The 18,766-nt window shown below is 41.4% G+C and overlaps 2 protein-coding genes and 2 long non-coding RNA genes across 11 annotated transcripts in view; 1 reads left to right on the top strand and 3 right to left on the bottom strand.

Moving 5' to 3' along the window:
- Nucleotides 1-6,997, bottom strand: part of DNAJB6 (DnaJ heat shock protein family (Hsp40) member B6) — a 61,682-nt gene extending 54,685 nt beyond the window's left edge. Inside the window, exon 1 of one of the 4 annotated variants that reach the window (XR_014503681.1) lies at nt 6,788-6,977. The gene's annotated coding sequence lies outside the window, so the exon portion shown is untranslated. Of the gene's footprint in view, nt 1-6,787 lie in introns of all 4 variants that reach the window. The other 3 variants (XM_083406734.1, XM_083406735.1, XM_083406736.1) reach the window with 3 other exon arrangements.
- Nucleotides 1,804-18,766, top strand: part of LOC310661107 — a 50,949-nt gene continuing 33,986 nt past the window's right edge. Inside the window, exon 1 of one of the 2 annotated variants that reach the window (XR_014503717.1) lies at nt 1,804-3,427. This is a non-coding gene — a long non-coding RNA (uncharacterized lncRNA). Of the gene's footprint in view, nt 3,428-9,674; nt 10,498-18,766 lie in introns of those variants that run through there. The other variant, XR_014503718.1, reaches the window with a different exon arrangement.
- Nucleotides 11,200-18,766, bottom strand: part of UBE3C (ubiquitin protein ligase E3C) — a 58,358-nt gene continuing 50,791 nt past the window's right edge. For 2 of the 4 annotated variants that reach the window (XR_014503654.1, XR_014503655.1), the window contains exons 20-24: nt 18,434-18,622; nt 18,264-18,330; nt 16,920-17,050; nt 12,898-13,185; nt 11,200-11,425 (exon numbers count right to left, since the gene is read on the bottom strand). Coding sequence is in view for 2 of the 4 variants with exons in the window: in XM_083406148.1 (XP_083262274.1) it covers nt 13,015-13,185; nt 16,920-17,050; nt 18,264-18,330; nt 18,434-18,622 (558 nt within the window). In the remaining 2 variants the exon portion in view is untranslated. Of the gene's footprint in view, nt 11,426-11,532; nt 13,186-16,919; nt 17,051-18,263; nt 18,331-18,433; nt 18,623-18,766 lie in introns of those variants that run through there. The other 2 variants (XM_083406148.1, XM_083406149.1) reach the window with 1 other exon arrangement.
- Nucleotides 14,071-16,913, bottom strand: LOC310661137. Its single transcript, XR_014503767.1, has 2 exons — nt 15,076-16,913; nt 14,071-14,706 (listed from the first exon to the last, which is right to left on the bottom strand). It is a non-coding gene; the product is annotated as an uncharacterized lncRNA (long non-coding RNA).

The raw sequence follows: 18,766 nt of genomic DNA on the forward strand, positions 1-18,766 counted from the left end.
GGCTACATATGGAGCAAAGAACTGGATATGCAGAAAGGCCCAACTGAGAACAGTGGCCTTTCCAGCAAAACAGCATTTAACAGTGAGAAGAAGGTCTGAGAAGAAAGCAGTCTTCTCCCATTTTTACAAATGTTTCAATAAAATTAGAAACAGCAAGGCACATTATGCTGCTCTTTCTTCCCTTCTTCACTACTGTGCAAGTGATAGAAGACTGTGCATCTCCTTCAGCACCTAGCAATTGCAGGAGACTTGGAAGAACTTTCTACGTTCATTTGGATAAAAATGGAACAGCAGGAGTTAGTGGCAAGCACCTCTTTTTGTACCCCTAATTAAAGTGTATTAATTCCAACCATTAAATAATATTATTTAGTCATTAAATCCAGAAGTAAGATGTGGTGTGAGGAACTTCTCTGTGTCCTGCCTCAGGGAACTGTGTATTAGGTAGTTGGGCTGGGCGATATGTGATTTTTAAAATCATGATATATCACCAGCTACACATTGCAATATTTCGATTTATCACAATATCTGAAATAAGGCAGGAGCCATGTAGAGGTGAACATGATAATGCCATGGCAACTTCTACTACTTATGGGTCTAACTATAAAACTGAAAAAAATGTTCTTTTATCTTTAGCATATTGTTACAACTGTTACATTATAGTACTATACCAATAATGTTTAAGTTAGCACATTTTCTCTAAAATAAATGCTGTAGAAGTAATCAGCAGCAGAGATATCAGAGGTAAAGTGAGAGAATGCTCCCTTAAAAATTAACTACATTACTAAACAAGAAAAAAAGCCAATTCAGTGTCACACTTTTGGATATTCAGGAGGCAGGGAGGAGCTTAGGCGGAGTTAGCAAGGGCTGCACATAACAAAGCATAGGTTCCCCCCATCTTTTCCAACACCATGCTTGATTCACAATAAATTGCCAGGTCCTTTTTAAAAAAATGGTTATCACAATTTTCTCTAAATATCCTTTTTAAACAGTATATTGATATATTGCACAGGCCTATTAGGTAGAAATGCAAAAGACAGCCTTTTTTTCTGTGGTCCCCCTTGTTGTGGAGCACCTTGCTGATGCTAACACTAGCTATATTTCAGCACAAAGTTAGAAACTGGCTGTGTTGAGGGCGGATTGGTATACAGACTGCTTATGCTGGCTTCTGGTGTTCTGCATTTAACATTTTGCACAGAGTACAATTATAATGTTTTAATGTTTTGAGAATCGCCATTGGTCTGCTGCAGTTTGCTTCTTTGACTTCCAGCTGTGAATCTTGGGTGGTATGTCAGTATTTAGGGATTGTTTTAACTGATCTATCCTGTCCTGAGATCAACCAATAGAGGATGGGTTAGAAAGATTTTGGCAAGTAAACAAAACTGTTTTCTGAAGGCAAACAAGGGCAATTCAGATAAGGTGATATCAATCACCCACAGTGGATTATAAATGGCAGATGCAGTCATACCTCATGTTACATTTGCTTCATGTTGTGGCTTTTCAGGTTATGTTTACTTCCGGGTTCGCCGCGCACACAGAAGCGATCTGCGTACTGTGCGAACTTCAGGCACGCACAGTAGCGGCGCTCTACGTATGGACTTTTTGGGGTGTGAACGGCACCCTGAAACGGATCGCGTTCATAAGTAGAGGTACCATTGTACCAGCATTTTGTAGTGAACAGAATAGGCATAGGCAAACTCGGCCCTCCAGACGTTTTGGGACTACCACTCCCATCATCCCTGACCACTGGTCCTGTTAGCTAGGGATGATGGGAGTTGTATCCCCAAAGCATCTGGAGGGCCGAGTTTGCCTATGCCTGGAATAGAAACTTGTAGTTGTTGGGTGACTTACCATCATCACACCAGAAATGAGAGCAAGAATGATGTCAGGCTGAATAAATTTTCAGTTTGAACTTTTTTATTTCTATGTTTAAGAGTTTATAAAACAAAAATATCCAGTACTACAAAAAAGACATTAAAGGCTATCCTATTTTTATCAACACTGTTCAACTATTAATAGACCATGTCTCCACAAACTAATCAACATGGAAGCCCTTTTAATGAGCATCAAATGAAACAACCTTACAAATTATTTTGTACTTATTAATGCAAATGTGTCAACTGAATTCATCTTGCATCTAAACTCTTCAGTAAACAATCTTCTGATATTACAGAATTACATATTGGAAACAGACACTTCAGTTAACCTTTTAAGGCATCTGCAGAACAGAGATAATTCCCAATCACAATGACTTTGCAAGCAACCTGAAGCATGTTATATTTTAATGACTTACAAGCAACTACATACTTCAAGATGCCTAAATGGTTTGCAACAAAAGTTTCACAAGTAAATATAAAATAAAAATTCTGCACCTCACAGCAGCACATAAATATAAACTGGGGACCATAACATTAATGACTGCATGTTAAGAGCCATGCCTGATTAAGACACCTGTACCAAGCAAGTTTCCAGCACTAGTTAAAACTGTCCTGCATCTTCCTCATAGGTGTACTAATATAGTATCTGGTAGAGCATAATGCAAGGTATATTTTTGATGTTTTGCTTAAATATGTCTTGCTTAATTTACAAAGATGCCATCCTTGAAGAAAGTGTGTTAAACATGAAGTGGCATGTGATGGGGGAGGGAGCAGAAATTGTAATGAAGTAGACATCAGAAAGGTGAAGAAGCCTTAATCAGGAATTCAACTTAAAAGCTTTTTCTTCTTATGAAGATATAGTTCTGCTTTTTTGGGGGGTGGGGGGAAGCAGCATAGATGTTTCTAAAATTCATAATATATAATGGCTCTATTGAGTTTTTGATCAAGTGGTCTTCTAGCTATTCCAGTTTATAATAAATTACTTTGAATTAACTTAATTTTAAAAACTAGCAAACTGCCAACAATCCAAATTGTATGGCAAATACTCTGCTAAAGAGGGGTGGTGAAAGTGATTCTTTTGTACAGGAGGGCTTGCAATAAAAAATAAGAAGTTATATTCCTGCTCCACAATTTCCAGGTTTCAAAAATAATCTAGGCCTTAATATGAAAAGCAATTAAAGCTCCACTTAAAAGGTAGTGCTTACACTATGTTAATCGAGGTTTTTACCAGAGTCATAAATGTTTTTGAGAGTCTAGTGTATTTTGAACTCAGGTACAGTACTGGAATGAGTACAGTTAAGATGGCCACAACTCTGTTTCTGTCTGAATGACTATATAACTTTACTGGATAAACTGAAATATAAAGAGTTCTTTGGCTAACAGCCTTTCTACTGATTGTGTGTTGAGACAATAGTTGCTGGGCAACAGGGTACTTGCTCTTGGTCTCATCGCAGCCTCCTGTGTAATTTTCCTCATTACAAGGGAAGGTCTCCCAGAACAGCCTTTTCGCACACTACATCGGATAAGCCTGATGCTGAAATCCTTGCATAAAGGTGAGACTGGCACTCTACTGGGAATTTTTGAAAACCCTAAGAATACTCCTATGTCCTGCTGATGCTCCACCCAACCTTTTTTCTAATCTTGACCTTTGAGCTTTAGCCTTCTAATTATCTCCTGAATGATTCTTGTCCTAAATACTTAAGGATGCAAATGATCCTATTACAAGGCCAACTTCTCTCTTCTTGTTCAGTCTGGTTTGACTAGCAAGTATAGTGATGTCTGCTTAACCATATGCTTTGCAAATAAATGGTTCAGTAAGGTAAAGGGATCCCTGACCATTAGGTCCAGTCGTGACCGACTCTGGGGTTGCGGTGCTCATCTCGCTTTACTGGCTGAGGGAGCCAGCCATGTGGCCAGCATGACTAAGCTGCTTCTGGCGAACCAGAGCAGCACGCGGAAACGCCGTTTACCTTCCCGCCGGAGCGGTACCTATTTATCTACTTGCACTTTGACGTGCTTTCAAACTGCTAGGTTGGCAGGAGCAGGCACCAAGCAACGGGAGCTCACCCTGTCATGGGGATTCAAACCACCGACCATCTGATTGGCAAGCCCTAGGCTCTGTGGTTTAACCCTCATTTAAAAAGGACCAAAGAAGCAATATTTGAAAAGGCATAGGACAACCAATGTGAGAACAGTAAAATGGAAACAGATGGTTATGGACCAATGGCCTGATTTTGCACTAAACAGCTTCTTAAGTTCACTCCCAGGACCAAATTATTCAGAAATATAGACTAAAAGGTGAGTAAGCTTTAGCTTAGTGAAGAAAAAAATTGAAATACAGAAAATAATGCAAACTAATGTAGCATTTGACTTTTAGTTAATCCTAAAACAATTACTAAAGTCCAGCCATCATAATCTGCCAATGGAAATTCAACCATGGTATGTACATTTAACCATCATTTTTAAATTCTCAAATTTAGCTTTAAGATAATATTGCTGTGGAATACAAATGAACTCTAGGACAAATATAGTGTGTCTTCCTCCTACTTGGACCTTTAAGATTAAAGGTCTTTTCTTCACACAGTGAAGAAAAAAAATGAATTTCCATTTTTAAATCTAATGTGTTATTAACATTAATTAAATTTGTATACTGCCCCTTCACCTGTAGATCTCAGGGTGGTTCACATATAACTGTGCAACAAAATGTATTTAATGAGTAATAAAATGTATGCTTTGTAAAGAATAAATAAAATTGTACTGTTAGAATGTATCATCACTTTACTATCCTTCCCCTAGCTACTTAATCTCCTTCATTATGCGTCTGGAAATTTCTAGAGAAACACGGAAAATCCCAGATGCCCAACAGAGGTACCACATAAATGGCCTCCAGTCTAGTATTGCTGCTAAGCCACCCACTTGAAGCAAGTAACACATATTTCAGTAATTTATTATCCCTTGCTCTTCAAATAAGGCTTACTTAGGGCAGCTTACACAAGGCTGAACAAAATCAACAATTTAATATGTGATAATAATTTGGGTATTTTGTTAACCCACTCCTGACAAAAAGCTGGGCCAAATATGAAATATTGGACCCAGCACTAGTTTTACAAAATCCAAGGTAGCCATATACCGTATTTTTTGCTCTATAAGACTCACTTTTCCCCTCCTAAAAAGTAAGGGGAAATGTGTGTGCGTCTTATGGAGCGAATGCAGGCTGTGCAGCTATCCCAGAAGCCAGAACACAAGAGGGATTGCTGCTTTCAATGCGCAGCGATCCCTCTTGCTGTTCTGGCTTCTGAGATTCAAAATATTTTTTTTTCTTGTTTTCCTCCTCCAAAAACTAGGTGCGTCTTGTGGTCTGGTGCGTCTTATAGAGCGAAAAATACGGTATTTGCATATCTAATCTCTACACAACTTCCAAAGTTGAATCAAGTAACCAACCAAGGGACTGTTTGCTTGAGATTTACTGTCCTTTAAAAGTTACACTAATACTCTTTTTATTTTATTTTAGAAATGATATTTTTATTTAAAAGTATTATTAGTTATGCTTTAACAGATATACAAAATATTCATCTACTTAACTTTTAAATCTTAAGATTCCAACTTTCAAAAGTTTCCCTCCCCCGAAAGCAATTTAACAGCTGCCAGTTAATGACTATTCTTTCTACATCTTCTAGACTGCAATGCCAACCATATTCAACAGGAGTCGCATCCTAGTAAACATGCAAAGCACCATTAGCCTATTCCTCCTAATAGTTTTCAAATGGCAGCTTCTGACCTCAGCTCAGTTTGTTCACTGAGCAATTTCGAAAGAAACCAAGGATTCAATGTATTTATTTTTAAATAGTGATAACATTTGCACAGAGACGTTAAAAACAATCTACAAAAAAGCAGGCAGGCTTCTTGTAATTGCAAAGCATTGTGTAAAAACCAAGAATTTTTTTAAAAAAGAGACAAAACAGGCAATTGCCACAGAAAACAAATCGCTAACAGCAATACCATTCCAGAGAACAAGCCATGTTAGCCTACTACACAGCAAAAATGCAAACGGAAAAATAAAATTAAAAGCGTTACGGTGCCTTCACTTATCGCACGATAAGCTTTCGTGGACCGCAGCTGAAATAGGCTGCATGTAGCCAATGAAAATCTTATCGCCCCCTCTTTGCATGTACAACAAATATGATCTACTTTGATTTTTTAAGCGTTTGTTTCGGACGGGAAAAATAAACGTTTTTAGAAGTTGGGCCTACGCTAAAGCTTGAAGCCCTCGGACGACTGGAATCGCTCCGAAACCCAGACAAGACACGCCACGCGTTCCTATGGGGCGCCCCCACTCCACGACGCCCCCCTTTTCTGCGCTTTGTTTTGATTCGTTTCACGGAAGGCGCTATGGGGGGGGGCTACCCACTTCCACACACACCCCATGGAGTTTCCCGGGGGTGGCAACCCCAGGACGGTGGGGGGGGGGTTAGAAGCGGATCGGTGGGGGTGGGGCTGGAGAAGAGGTAGACCAGACAAAGGAAGAAGAAGAAAGAGGCGCCTAGGCCACTGCGACCTTTGAGGGCGAAGGAGGCACAAATGCCCAGAGAATCTAGTCTGTGTTTGGGGGGGGGGTGTTCGTGGTGGGGGAGGGGGGGAGAATCGGAAGCCAAGGCGAAGCCCACCACGAGCCTAGAGATAACCATCCTCCCCCCACCCCCTGCAGCGGGCCTCAGCCAATCAGGAGAGAGCGCGAGGCGGAGGAGGGTATGAGGGGAGGGGGGAGTCCGCGCGCCCCTGGCGCCAACCCCGCGGTGGAGATACCAACCCCCCCCCCCGCCGCCCCTCAGAACAACCCCCTTCCTTCCCCCCCCCCCCGATACCCGCCACCTTCCTTCCCTCACGGCTCCCCGCGCCCTCAGCGCTCCCCTCACCTCCGAGCTCTTCGTCTCCTTCAAGGCCGGCGACTGCAGCGCTCAGCTCCCGTCTCGTCCCTTCCCGCTTTCTGATAAAGCAGCGGCAGCCGTGACGGTGGAGACGATGCCTCTCCTCCTCTCAGGGCCGCAAACAGGAAGTGCGTCACACGCTGAAAGCGTCGGAAGAGCCGTTGGTGGGGGGTTTTTTGTTTTGTTTCCTCCCTCCCTCCCCAGACCAGCGCGCCTCCCTAGATGTAGGAAATGGAAGAGTGACACGTTATAGCGGAACTTCCAAGGTTTCGAAAGGTTCTCGATTTCCTCCTCATTCGTCCTAACTCAGCCCGCCTGGCGGAAATAATTTTGATATAATGTATGATTGGGGAGCAGCGTACCCCTCCCCCTCCCAAACAAAGGCCACCAGGAATTCACCAGTGTTCTAATCTCTCATTTAATTTCATGTAAATATTTCATGTAAAAATGTGCTTTTACACATTTAAAATTGTTTTAGTTTTCCCCCCCCGGCTTATGACATTTTATTATTTTCAGAGATAGAGGTGCATGTGTGTATGTATACCCGCCCTGGGGCCTTTAGGGCGAAAGGTAGGTAATAACAACAACAACAACAATAATAATTTATAACAAAATAATCATAGAATCATAGAATTGTAGATTACGATGGGACCCCGAGGGTCATCTAGTTCAACCTCTTGAAATCCAGGAATCTCAACTTAATCATACATATGGAATAAATGATGATATTAAATAATAATAATGATAGTTATAATACCTGCCTGCAAAAGGTTCGAAGTATCGCTGGACGGTTGTCGTAAGCCACTCTGCTCAACCTTTAAAAAAAAAATTGTGCACACCAAAATAAAAACTGGGTTTAAATAATACATAAAATAAATAAATAAATCTTCTCTTTGCTGCCGTCTTTCCGGGTGAATACGTTGTCGCTCACTCACGGTTATGGTCGAATCTTAAAATTTCCTCATTCATTTCTATTAACGCAGCTCTTGACTTACCGTAACGTGGACCCGGAAATTCCCCATCTGAGAGATTCGGTCATCTCTCTATCATTTCGTTTCTCTGTGACCGTAAACCTGGAGAGAAAGGGAAGGAAGAGAACGCGAGAGGAGGAAGTCTCAGCTCTCACTTCCGCCGGGGTTTATTACTTTCCGGAAGTTTCTAGAATAACTCCTTCTGCCTTTTGGCATCTCCACCCTCCCCCCCCCGTTCCACTGCCGCAGGTGGGAGGGGGGATATTTCGGGCACGGGCGGGCGCTCCCTGGCGGCTGTGAGGAGGCGCTGCGCCATTAAAAGGAGGGGTGGGGAGCGGGAGCAACGTCTCTAGCCTTTCTCAACCTTGGGACCCCCAGATGCTGTTGGACTACAACTCTCATCATCCTTGACCACTGGTCCGGATAGCAAGGGTGGATGATGGGAGTTGTAGTCCAACAGCATCTGGGGACCAAAGCTTTTGAGCAACCCTGGTCTGGGCAAAGCCCAGGTAGCATTTAGGGCAGGCACCCCCAAACTTGGCCCTCCAGATGTTTTGGGACTACAACTTCCATCATCCCTAGCTAACAGGACCAGTGCTCAGGGATGATGGGAATTGTAGTCCCAAAACAACAGGAGGACTGAGTTTGGGGGGTGCCTGATTTAGGGTGAGGCCAGTGGACACCTTTCCTCTCTGCTGCCCCAATATTTCTGGTCATCGTTTTTAAGAAGCAGCTGTCGCTCTCTTACTATCAATAGGCTTCTGGCTGACCAGTTGTCCCATCTGTGTGGTGGACTGAGGCAGCCACCGCGGGCGGTGGAATCCAAGGGGCAGTGCCCGTCTGCACTGCTGGAGCAGCAGTGGCTTCCAGGTAGATCTCAAGAGAGCTGCACAAGATTTTGCGGGGGCTCTTGCAAGATGTCACTAGAAGCTGCCACCTCCACCACCACTACTACTTACTTATCTGGCACCTCCATGCCTCTCTCTCCCACCCATTGGCAGAGAAGTGGCTACAGTCACAGCTTCTGGATTGCAGTGGGATCTCATGGATCTCTTGCAAGATCTGGCTGGAAGCCAAAGGCTCGTGTGGGGCTTCAGCAGGGGACTGGCACAGGCCCTGTGGCCAACTGATTGGGTAGAGAGGTGCTTAATAGTCCCAGATAATCTGATATTCCCTCACTTAGGAGCAAACAGGTGACCATCTGATAGTTTGGGTTGTGTTGTTGAATAAGATACCCATCAGCTTTTTTACTTAGCAAATGACAACCTTCAAGCTGAAGAGAGTGGGCAGAAGGTGCATGGGAGGAGAAACTTTTGTTCTTGGACTTGGCTTTAATTTGCTACGAGCCATATTAATTTGTTGTTTCTGTACCCACCCTTCGCCAGCAGGTCCCAGGGTGAGTTACAGCAATTAAAAAATAGCTTCGAAACAATTTAGTCAAAGAACAGGGTGCATGGCTTTTATGTCTGTGTAAGCTATCTTTAAGGGATGCGGGTGGCGCTGTGGGTTAAACCACAGAGTTTAGGTCTTGCCGATCACAAGGTCGGCAGTTCGAATCCCCGTGACGGGGTGAGCTCCCGTTGCTTGGTCTCTGCTCCTGCCAACCTAGCAGTTCGAAAGCGCGTCAAAGTGCAAGTAGATAAATAGGTACCGCTCTGGCGGGAAGGTAAAACGGTGTTTCCGTGTGCTGCTCTGGTTTGCCAGAAGTGGCTTAGTCATGCTGGCCACATGACCCGGAAGCCGTACGCCGGCTCCCTTGGCCAATAAAGCGAGATGAGCGTCGCAACCCCAGAGTCGGCCACGACTGGACCTAATGGTCAGGGGTCCCTTTACCCTTAAGCTATCTTTAATGCAAAAGGTGAGATGGCAGTAAGAAAAATAGGAAGGGCCATAGGTCAGTGGTACAGCTGCTTTGCATACAGAAGGTCTCCCTGGCACCTCCAGGTAGGGCTGGAACGTCCCATGTGAAAAGCTTGGAGAGCTGCTGCCAGTTAGTACTGAGCTAGATGGACCAGTGATCTGACTTGGTATAAAGCAGCTTCTTGTGTAAAAAGAAACACTTGAGATTTGGGAAGAGACTCAGTTGCTGGAGTTGACCATGGACAACCTACCTGTCACTCTGGAGTAATCTTTTGGCTTGAAGGAGTTTGCTTTTTCTGACACTCATGCAAATGATGGCAAGGCCTCAAACTTCTCCAAGTGGGGGTGCAAAAAGGTGTGTATAACCATTACAGACAGACCAATCCTTTAGTAATGTGTATTTAGAGTATGTGTAGAATTGGCCCAGTGAGCCAGGTAACAGGCTCTGAACCACCATAGCCTTATAATAATCCATTCCAAAAGCCCGTTCGACTTCCAAAACATTCAACTTCCAAGGCGCAGCTTCCAATTGGCTGCAGAAGCTTCCTGTGGCCAATCGGAAGCCCTGCTGAACGTTCTGCTTCCAAAAGAACGTTCGCAAACCGGAACATTCACTTCCAGGTTTGTGGCGTTCAGGAGCCCAAACGGTCGACTGCTAAGGCGTTATGAGTGACCTCTCCCTTCACACCACCAGTGCGAACACAGTTTGAGTGAGTGCAAGGCTTGTGGAGATGTGGATGCCACCCTCCAAAGTTTCTCTCTGAACAAAACTAAACTCTGCCCCTTATTCCAGGGCTCATCCATTTCTAGGGTCATATTTACAAACACAATTCTGTGGCTCAGTGGACATCTCAGTAACATGGCCTGGTAATAAATTAATTATTATTATTATTATTATTATTATTATTAAGGATTGCAAGGGATACAGAGATGGAAATGAGGCCCCAGGAAAGATACAATAGCTATATGACAAGTGGGGCTGCATTCACCTACCAATTCAACATGGACATTTCTGTACAGATTCTGACAATTGGTTGGTATCTTGCTAGTCATTTGCATAATAAATATGACTGCCAGCTCCCAGGCAGCATGATGTTGCAATACATTTTTTTTATTTTCCAAGGCTGGAAAGAACTGACCGTATTTCTTTCAGACTCTGCTGCTCCCTGCTTTTTTTCATTGGCTGATTGTCATTAAGATTTTAGCCCTTGGAATTTTACACCGCCCATGCTGTAGGTCCTGCCCACAGGAACATACTGGACAAAGTCAAATGTGTGCTAATATACTTCATCCCAATCCAAAAGCACAAAGAGCAGCACTTTCTAGTACATGGCAGACCGCCTGCAAAAACATTTTGTTTAAAAATGGTTGCAATGTAGCATGCAAGAGAAAGGTGCGGGGAATAGCTCATTTGATTTTGGCCAGTGTCAGCCCCATTCTTGTTTTGGCTTCCTTGATAACATTTTAGAAACTGTGCATTATGCTTGCACAACAAGAGTAAATTGTAACTTACCAGACGTTAAAATAATGTGGCCTAAAACTAACAAAACCCTGGAAATACTATGACTCAATACAAAAAGAGTTTAATTTACATTTTACAACTTACAAACATGACAGCTTTTAATCCAACAAATTAATTCAGTTGAAAAAATAATTTCAAAATATTCAATACTTTGGATTATAGAATAAATAATGGTGTGTGTTTTTTTAAAGGAAATGTCCAGGCTTTGCTTTTTAGAGAAGGCAGCAGTCCTGTTAAAGGTTTCTATAGTCCTTCTGTGCTAAGTTCCATAATCTATATAAAAATAAAAATAAAAAGAACACAGGCAGCCAGCTATCAGGAACAGAATAGGCAGGGCATTGTAAATGTTACCATAAATAAAGCAGCTTAGAACAAAACCAAAAAGAAAACAATTGTTTTATTTCTGTACATTGTGACTACAAATAGTATTTTTAACACTTCATTTCTTATCCAAATCATGAAATTATACATTTTTTTTTGTACTAACACTAGTAAACATCTTAAAATCACTCAAGAGCTCTTCTGCACATTTAAAATATATTGCTGTTTACTGCTAATTAAATATGAAATTCAGAAGCTTCCCCAGCAGTAAAATAGCTTTCGGTCTCGGAGGCCGGAAGTGGAAGGGCCCCCCAATGTAAAAGTTCTCAGGCCTTTTCCAACTGACAATAAAGGACACACTTGATTCTGCCCGTTAATGATTTAGGTTCTAATTATATTATTAAAAAAATAATTTAGTGAGAATTGCACGTGAAGACAAATGTTGACCCAGTGCCATAACCATTTCTGAACCACATGAAACAAATGTTTGCCTTGTCAGTCAAACATAGTCCAGTGATGCACTCCCTTCCCCGTGCCCAAGCAGCTAACTGCTAACTGAGCAAATGGATTCGTAGTTGTTTAATCATGGCAAATAACGAAGGAAAGCCCAGTTTCTACACCAACCACAATTATTCCTGACAGAGAAAGCTAAAGAGGGTATGTGAACGCCCACCCACAGGCTTTCAGATACAAAAGATTAAAAGCCTGGAGCTTCCGGTTCAAATATATTTTAATAGTTGTTACAAGTATTTCTTTTCCAAAGTCACAGCTATCGTATGTGTTATATATGCCAAAGAAGTCTGTCGCGTTAAAAAGTCTACAGGCACATAGGAGAAAATGGAACAGAAGAAGGAAAGAAAATGTCCAGTTAATCAAGACACGGGTTAAGGTAGTGACTGAAGAACAGGCATGCCCATTCAGATAACTGAAGGTATTGAAAAAACACGCACGCACACAAGTGAAATAAACGCTTTCTTTCAATGCCTACCACGGTAATAAAAATGCATTTCCCCCCCCCCCCAGTTGCAACAAACTGCAGTTGCAGAAAGGTTTGTAAACAATTTCTGCCGCTTGAAGGAAAAAAAAGTGGAACTGCTTTTAGCCTCTCAGTTCCGAGCCACTTGCAAAATGCCTGCTTCCCTCTCCAAAGTCATCACCCTGTTTATTCCTCGTGGGCTGCTTTGTATGTTGCTTTATTGCCAGCTTATGGGATTATTCTGTATTTGAACAGCGCAAAGCCAAAGCTTCATCTTTGGTTATTTTCAAAATGATGTTACTGTGCCCCCAAATATGCTCTTTCTTGGAAAGCCTACCAAACTGCACACAGCTTCATTATTTTGAAATCAGAGTAAGATACCGTTGATACAGTTAAATGCTTAACGAATGACAGAGAAATAACATCTTGCACTGAAACTGAAACCTACTTGAGAGTATTTGACAGGAAAGATGAGCTGCAGAAACCTAGGTGGGATTCTCCTAATCTGCTTGGTGTGGGAGTAGGCACTGATTAGTTCCTCAACAGAGCATTAGAGTAGCTCAGCTCAGCTCAGCTCAAATCCAGCAGCGCATTCAATGGCATAAAGCAGCTTACTTCGCATAAGGTTCTCATCATAAAACTCTGGAAGCTTCAATAAATTCATGCAGGTACTGGCAGTGGGTAGCCGCTCTAAATCAGAGCCTCCGTTGTGTATGCAAAAAGCAGGGTACAATTCCTGGGGCAGGAGAAAAGATGTAACGATGAAACAAGGATTAGAGCAAACATCCAAACAAGGAGAAAAAAAACAATCCAAATAAAAGTTTCTTTGTAGCCTTAAAGAAGCCCCTAAACATATATTAAGAGATACAGTGGTGCCCCGCAAGACGAATGCCTCGCAAGACGGAAAACCCGCAAGACGAAAGGGTTTTCCGTTTTCAGAGGTGCTTCGCAGGACGAATTTCTCTATGGGCTTGCTTCGCAAGACGAAAATGTCTTGCGATTCTTGGGGTTTTTTTCCGCTCCCCAACCCCTTTTTCTAAAGCGCTAAGCTGCTAATAGCCTTTTAGCAGCTAATCCGCTAATCCCTTAAGCCTTTAATAGCCGTTAATAGCCCTTAAACTGCTAATAGCGCTAATCCGCTAATGGGCTTGCTTTGCAAGACGAAAAAACCACAAGACGAAGAGACTCGCGGAACGGATTCTTTTCGTCTTGCGAGGCACCACTGTACACTATTTTAGCTTCTGAAGTCACAATAACCTCCTATTGTGGAATTTTATGTGAAACGGGCAACTACAAGCTATTTTGCCCACATCAGTTCATTTTTATAATTTTACTATTCAACAGTGTTGTGGAATGATAGTTGCCAGCTTGAGATTTTGGCCAGGACCCACAGAAAGGTTGAAGAAGCAGAATTTCTTTAAAAGCAGCCAATGCTGGTTTTGAAATCGAGAGGAGTTTTGAAATTTTGAAATCGAAAGCAGCTTCTGATACAGCACGGAAGTCATCTGTTAAAGTAAAACTGGATTCGCATTGAGATTCTTGTGTAAGCTTAACACAGCAATGTGATTATTGGCCCATAGATTAAAAACAAACACACAACTGTTATTCCACAAAACACATATTCTATCGTTAAAAGCCTAACTCTGATTCACCGAAAAGCTAATTTGCATGTGTTTATCAGGAATCAAGATGTCTTATGAAGCTGAGCAATCTGTAATATGCACTTGGTGTTTATCTACACATACATTTAAATAATCCTCAAACCATTTGTTTCTTACAGAACACTTAGAGAAAAAGTATGTTGCGTTACACCATTGTGAGCATGGCGGGTAGGGTGAGGAGATTGTTGTGTGGAGTCCAGAGGTCAGCTCTCAGCAGAAAGTAATCATTTTCTAACATCTGAGGAATCAAATACATTTTTTCTCTCTCACACACACAAACACACAGAGAGATTATTATCTGGTACTCCCAAAAATGTCAAAGCGTATCAAAGTGCTTTGAAGGAACATTTTGGTCACAGACATGCTGCCTATTCCCGATTCATCTAGCTCAGAGCTTTTCAAACTTTTCATGTTGGTGACACAATTTTTAGACATGCGTCAGTTCGTGACACAGTAATTCAGTTTTACTAGCAAACCAGAGGTGAAAACAATCCTTTCCAGCACCGGGAGAAGTGCAGGGAGCGTTTGCAAGACACACCTACACACTGCAGCCAACATGCTAACATGTCACGACACACAGTTTGGAAAGCTCTTATCTAACTACAGTGGTACCCCCGCAAGACGAATGCCTCGCAAGACGGAAAACCCGCTAGACGAAAGGGTTTTCCATTTTTCGATGCGCTTCGCAGGACGAATTTCCCTATGGGCTTGCTTCGCAAGACGAAAATGTCTTGCGAGTCTTGAGATTTTTTTCCGCTCCCCACCCCCTTTTTCTAAGCCGCTAAACCGCTAATAGCCTTTTAGCAGCTAATCCGCTTATCCCTTAAGCCTTTAATAGCCGCTAATAGCCGCTAAACCGCTAATAGCGCTAATCTGCTACTCCGCTAATAGGGTTGCTTCGCAAGACGAAAAAAACGCTAGACGAAGAGACTCGCGGAACGGATTAATTTTGTCTTGCGAGGCACCACTGTACTTAACAACTCTGCCTCTAACAAAATAAGAACATTCCCAAGGTGTAAAATGGTTTTACCCCTCCCCCCCCCCAAAAAAAAAGGAAAATAGGTTTTCCTCAGTTCTTAGAAAACAAGATCTCTCCTCCCAACCCCCCAACCCCACCCTAGGGGTGCCTAAGACATTTCCACATTATATCCAAAGCTCTCCTTTTCTTTACAAGAGTTTATTAATTTAATCAAATTCTTTGGTGAGTGAAAATAGATTGTCTGGTTTTAGAAACTGCAAAAAAAAATAAAAATTAAAAATCCTAACACCCCATGCCAGAAGGTTAATGAGATTTTAAGTTAAATTATTGTTTAAATGGAGGCCTTAAAATGTATGTCATAGATAAAATGCTGTATTTTTAGTGTTCCTTTCAAAATGCTAATTGAATTTTCCTACTTTAAGCTTTAAAAATGTTAAAAATGAAGTTCTATATTGAAATGTCAAGCCAAGGGCACCATTTGTTGAATAATTAAATACTGTGGAACGGGAATCTGCAATAGTAGAGAAGAGAGAAGCATCATCAATTTATCGTGTGACCTGATTGGAACTTAACAGTTTCCAACTGCACTTTAATGATTTTTTTTTGTCTGTAACAATCTCATTTATTAAACTTATTAAACTTTAATTAGCTTGAGCATATGTTATTGTGAGCTGAAGCTGCTGGCAGTAAAGGCTTCCATTTCCCCCCCCCCCTTTTTTTAAACAGTGCAAGTCGTGACTGTGCTATTTATAAGTAAAAGTACTTCAAGACATACTGCATTCTTCTAAATGAGTCTGAACTAACTTTAGCAAAGGTGAAGGTTCCACAATGTAGCATGGACAAGATTTCAAAGCCAGGCTATTAGAAAGTTATGTTCTTAACAGTAGCATTTAATTATCTTCCACTTTAATGCAGCTATGTACAATTAATTACCGAAGACATTTTGTACTAATTGCTGCCCTCAATATATATATATTTTATTAAATGAATCCACTTATTTCATTGCAAATACTAATTACTACTTACAGTACATGGTGCTCTTCATCTTCAAAAAAGCACTGCAACAGCATTTGTAATAGTCACACTGAATTATGCTACTTATCTCAGGGCTCCTATGCTGCTTGGGCGCAGCATGGTAACAGTAGATTTCCCTGAGCTTGGTGGGCAAACAATAACAGCTCTTGGCATTGGACAGGAGTTATTCATCAACCTACACAATTATCAGACAGCGGTAACAGCTGTTGGGAATCTTTGCCCATAAATGGAGGAAGCATCTTTCCTGCTCCTCATGTCAAATAATATGCACTACGTGGTAGGATTTTTCTGGGTAGGAACAGTCCCTGTAACGGGCTTATAAGAAATACAAAGCTGTACATCGTCATGTATATGTATGCCGATTCCCAATGGTAAGCCATACTCAAAGCAGCTCACAGTATCAAGAAGTTAACTAATCATTCCAGACACAACAGAAAATGCAAAAATAGAGATGGGCAGCATAGAATATGTGATAAGCCAGAGGATCAGTGAAACCTTATTTCTCAAGGTCTAGAAATAGTTACTCAATGAAGAACACAAAATCCCTCAATGCCCTCTACTCTAGTCTCCTGAAAATACTTCACCATGTGTCAGTGGCATGGAGGAACCCCCAAAAATCAGGCAGAAGAACTGATGAGCACTTAATGTTGTGTGCAAATGTTGAGTACTCCTATTTATTGTGGCTTTTTTCCCCTTAAATTGTTGAGCAATTATTTCTTAATATGCTAAAGCATGGGAATGGCTGCAATATATCAGATTATGCTTCTGTTAAGCCAATTTCAGGAACACAGATACCTTAAACCCCAAGAGTGGAGGCCGTGAACAGCTTGTCACAAATTTAAGCAATTTACGCTTTTCGTCATCGGTGAAACTTTCTACAACTCTCCAAAAGATTTTGATTACTGGATGATCTGCAGAATAACCACCTACAATTTTCCAAAAGAAAAACAAATTGTGTCAGTGTTGAACAGCGCTATTACAATATACTATTAGGAGACAGCTACAGTGCATTCCGGATACACTGATAAATCTGAATGATTGAAATGCGTCAATCAGATCTCATCTAATGCCAGCCATGCTGCACGTTTCCTCAATACTGGTTTCTTTTGTTCAAACATCTTACAGTACTCACTGCAGAAAATCAGATGTGCAGATTATACAGCCCACATGTGCCAGCAAAAGAACCAACGTATTCTGAACCACCTGATAAATTGGCACTGAGAGCAACAGAATGGCATGCCCCATTCCATCTTAGCCTTTTCAGGGATTCAATAAATGTGGAACATCATAAGATTCAGCACATTTCGGAAGCAGCCCAGCATTCTAAAACAGAGCTCAATCAATGCAACATTTGCACATTAAGCAGAAATGGTGAAAAACAAAGGCATGAGTGAGAAGGCACCTTGGATAGTTCCATCTCCAAGACTAAGCAAGTCTGAGCCAGGCCAATATGGGGAAAGAAGACCCAGCTGGGAGCCTCAGTGCCATGGGGAAAGGGTACAATACCAAATACAGCAAGCAGGACTTTCAGTTATAGAGTTTCCAGCTGCAAGGTTATCTGCCTTCACTATCTTTTCATTAAACATATGCATATTTAAATTTATGGGGTTGGACCCAGATTAGTAGAAGGGAAACAGCAGACATAGTGTGACATGGTCTCCCACCAATGACTGTCACAGGTTTTGAAACACTAAAATCCAAGATCATATACTGAAAATGGACTACATTTGAGTATTTTCTTTCATGTCCTATGAGAGCATTAATGTAGCTTTAAAAACTCATTGTAGCAGATGTTCTTAGGCATTCTGATCATCATGAATTATTGTACATTTGTATGACATTATTATATATTTGGTGTTCTCAGTCTTCTTTGTGGCACTGGGCATAATCCAAGAGCTCCCTAATATAAAACTGAGCCAATAAAGGACTTTGTGGTAACTGGTTGCTGTTGTTTTAAGTATTGCTCTTTAAAATTGTGATGTGGAAAATGATCCAACTAAAATTTAGAACCAATTTGAATCCCATGAAATGGGGAAAAGTTAAACACAGTTAATTCTTCAATTGAAAATTGTGGCTCAACCTTCCTGGCTCATGCCTTTGATTTTATCTTATTTATCATATGAATTACAATATACTTGCCTGAATAGTTTGTGAAAGTTTTAAGGTCGTCTAGACTAATAGGAACCTGTGCACCAGATATCAAAACCTAGAACAGATAGGGAAAGATAGGTGCATCGTTTAGTTTCAGGCAGGATTTTCAAAGGTTTATATTGCTAAATTATTTTGTCCACAGAGCTATGCAACAGTACCTGAATTTCTTGCTGATCAAACATTCTAAGCCACTCAAGATTAACAACATTGGCAAGACCCTGTCTAAATGCAAGGCAATGCTGCCTGATCTGTTTGTTTAACCTGTAGTCTGCCACAAGATGGATGTATGCGATTCGATTGGCGCTAGTGACAGGAATATCCTTTCCACCAGGCTTCAGTTCAACCACCTGTAAAACATAAAAATATTCTATGAAATAAATGTCAGTCTTATGAACTGTTTTTCCTCCTAAATCCTAATATCCTTGATGACGATCTGGTGGCATATCAGCCTATATATCACCCAATATTACTGTTGATCACTCATGAATTAT

The sequence above is a fragment of the Podarcis tiliguerta genome, assembly GCF_965153285.1.
Source record: "Podarcis tiliguerta genome assembly, chromosome: 12".
NCBI classification, from domain to species: domain Eukaryota; kingdom Metazoa; phylum Chordata; class Lepidosauria; order Squamata; family Lacertidae; genus Podarcis; species Podarcis tiliguerta.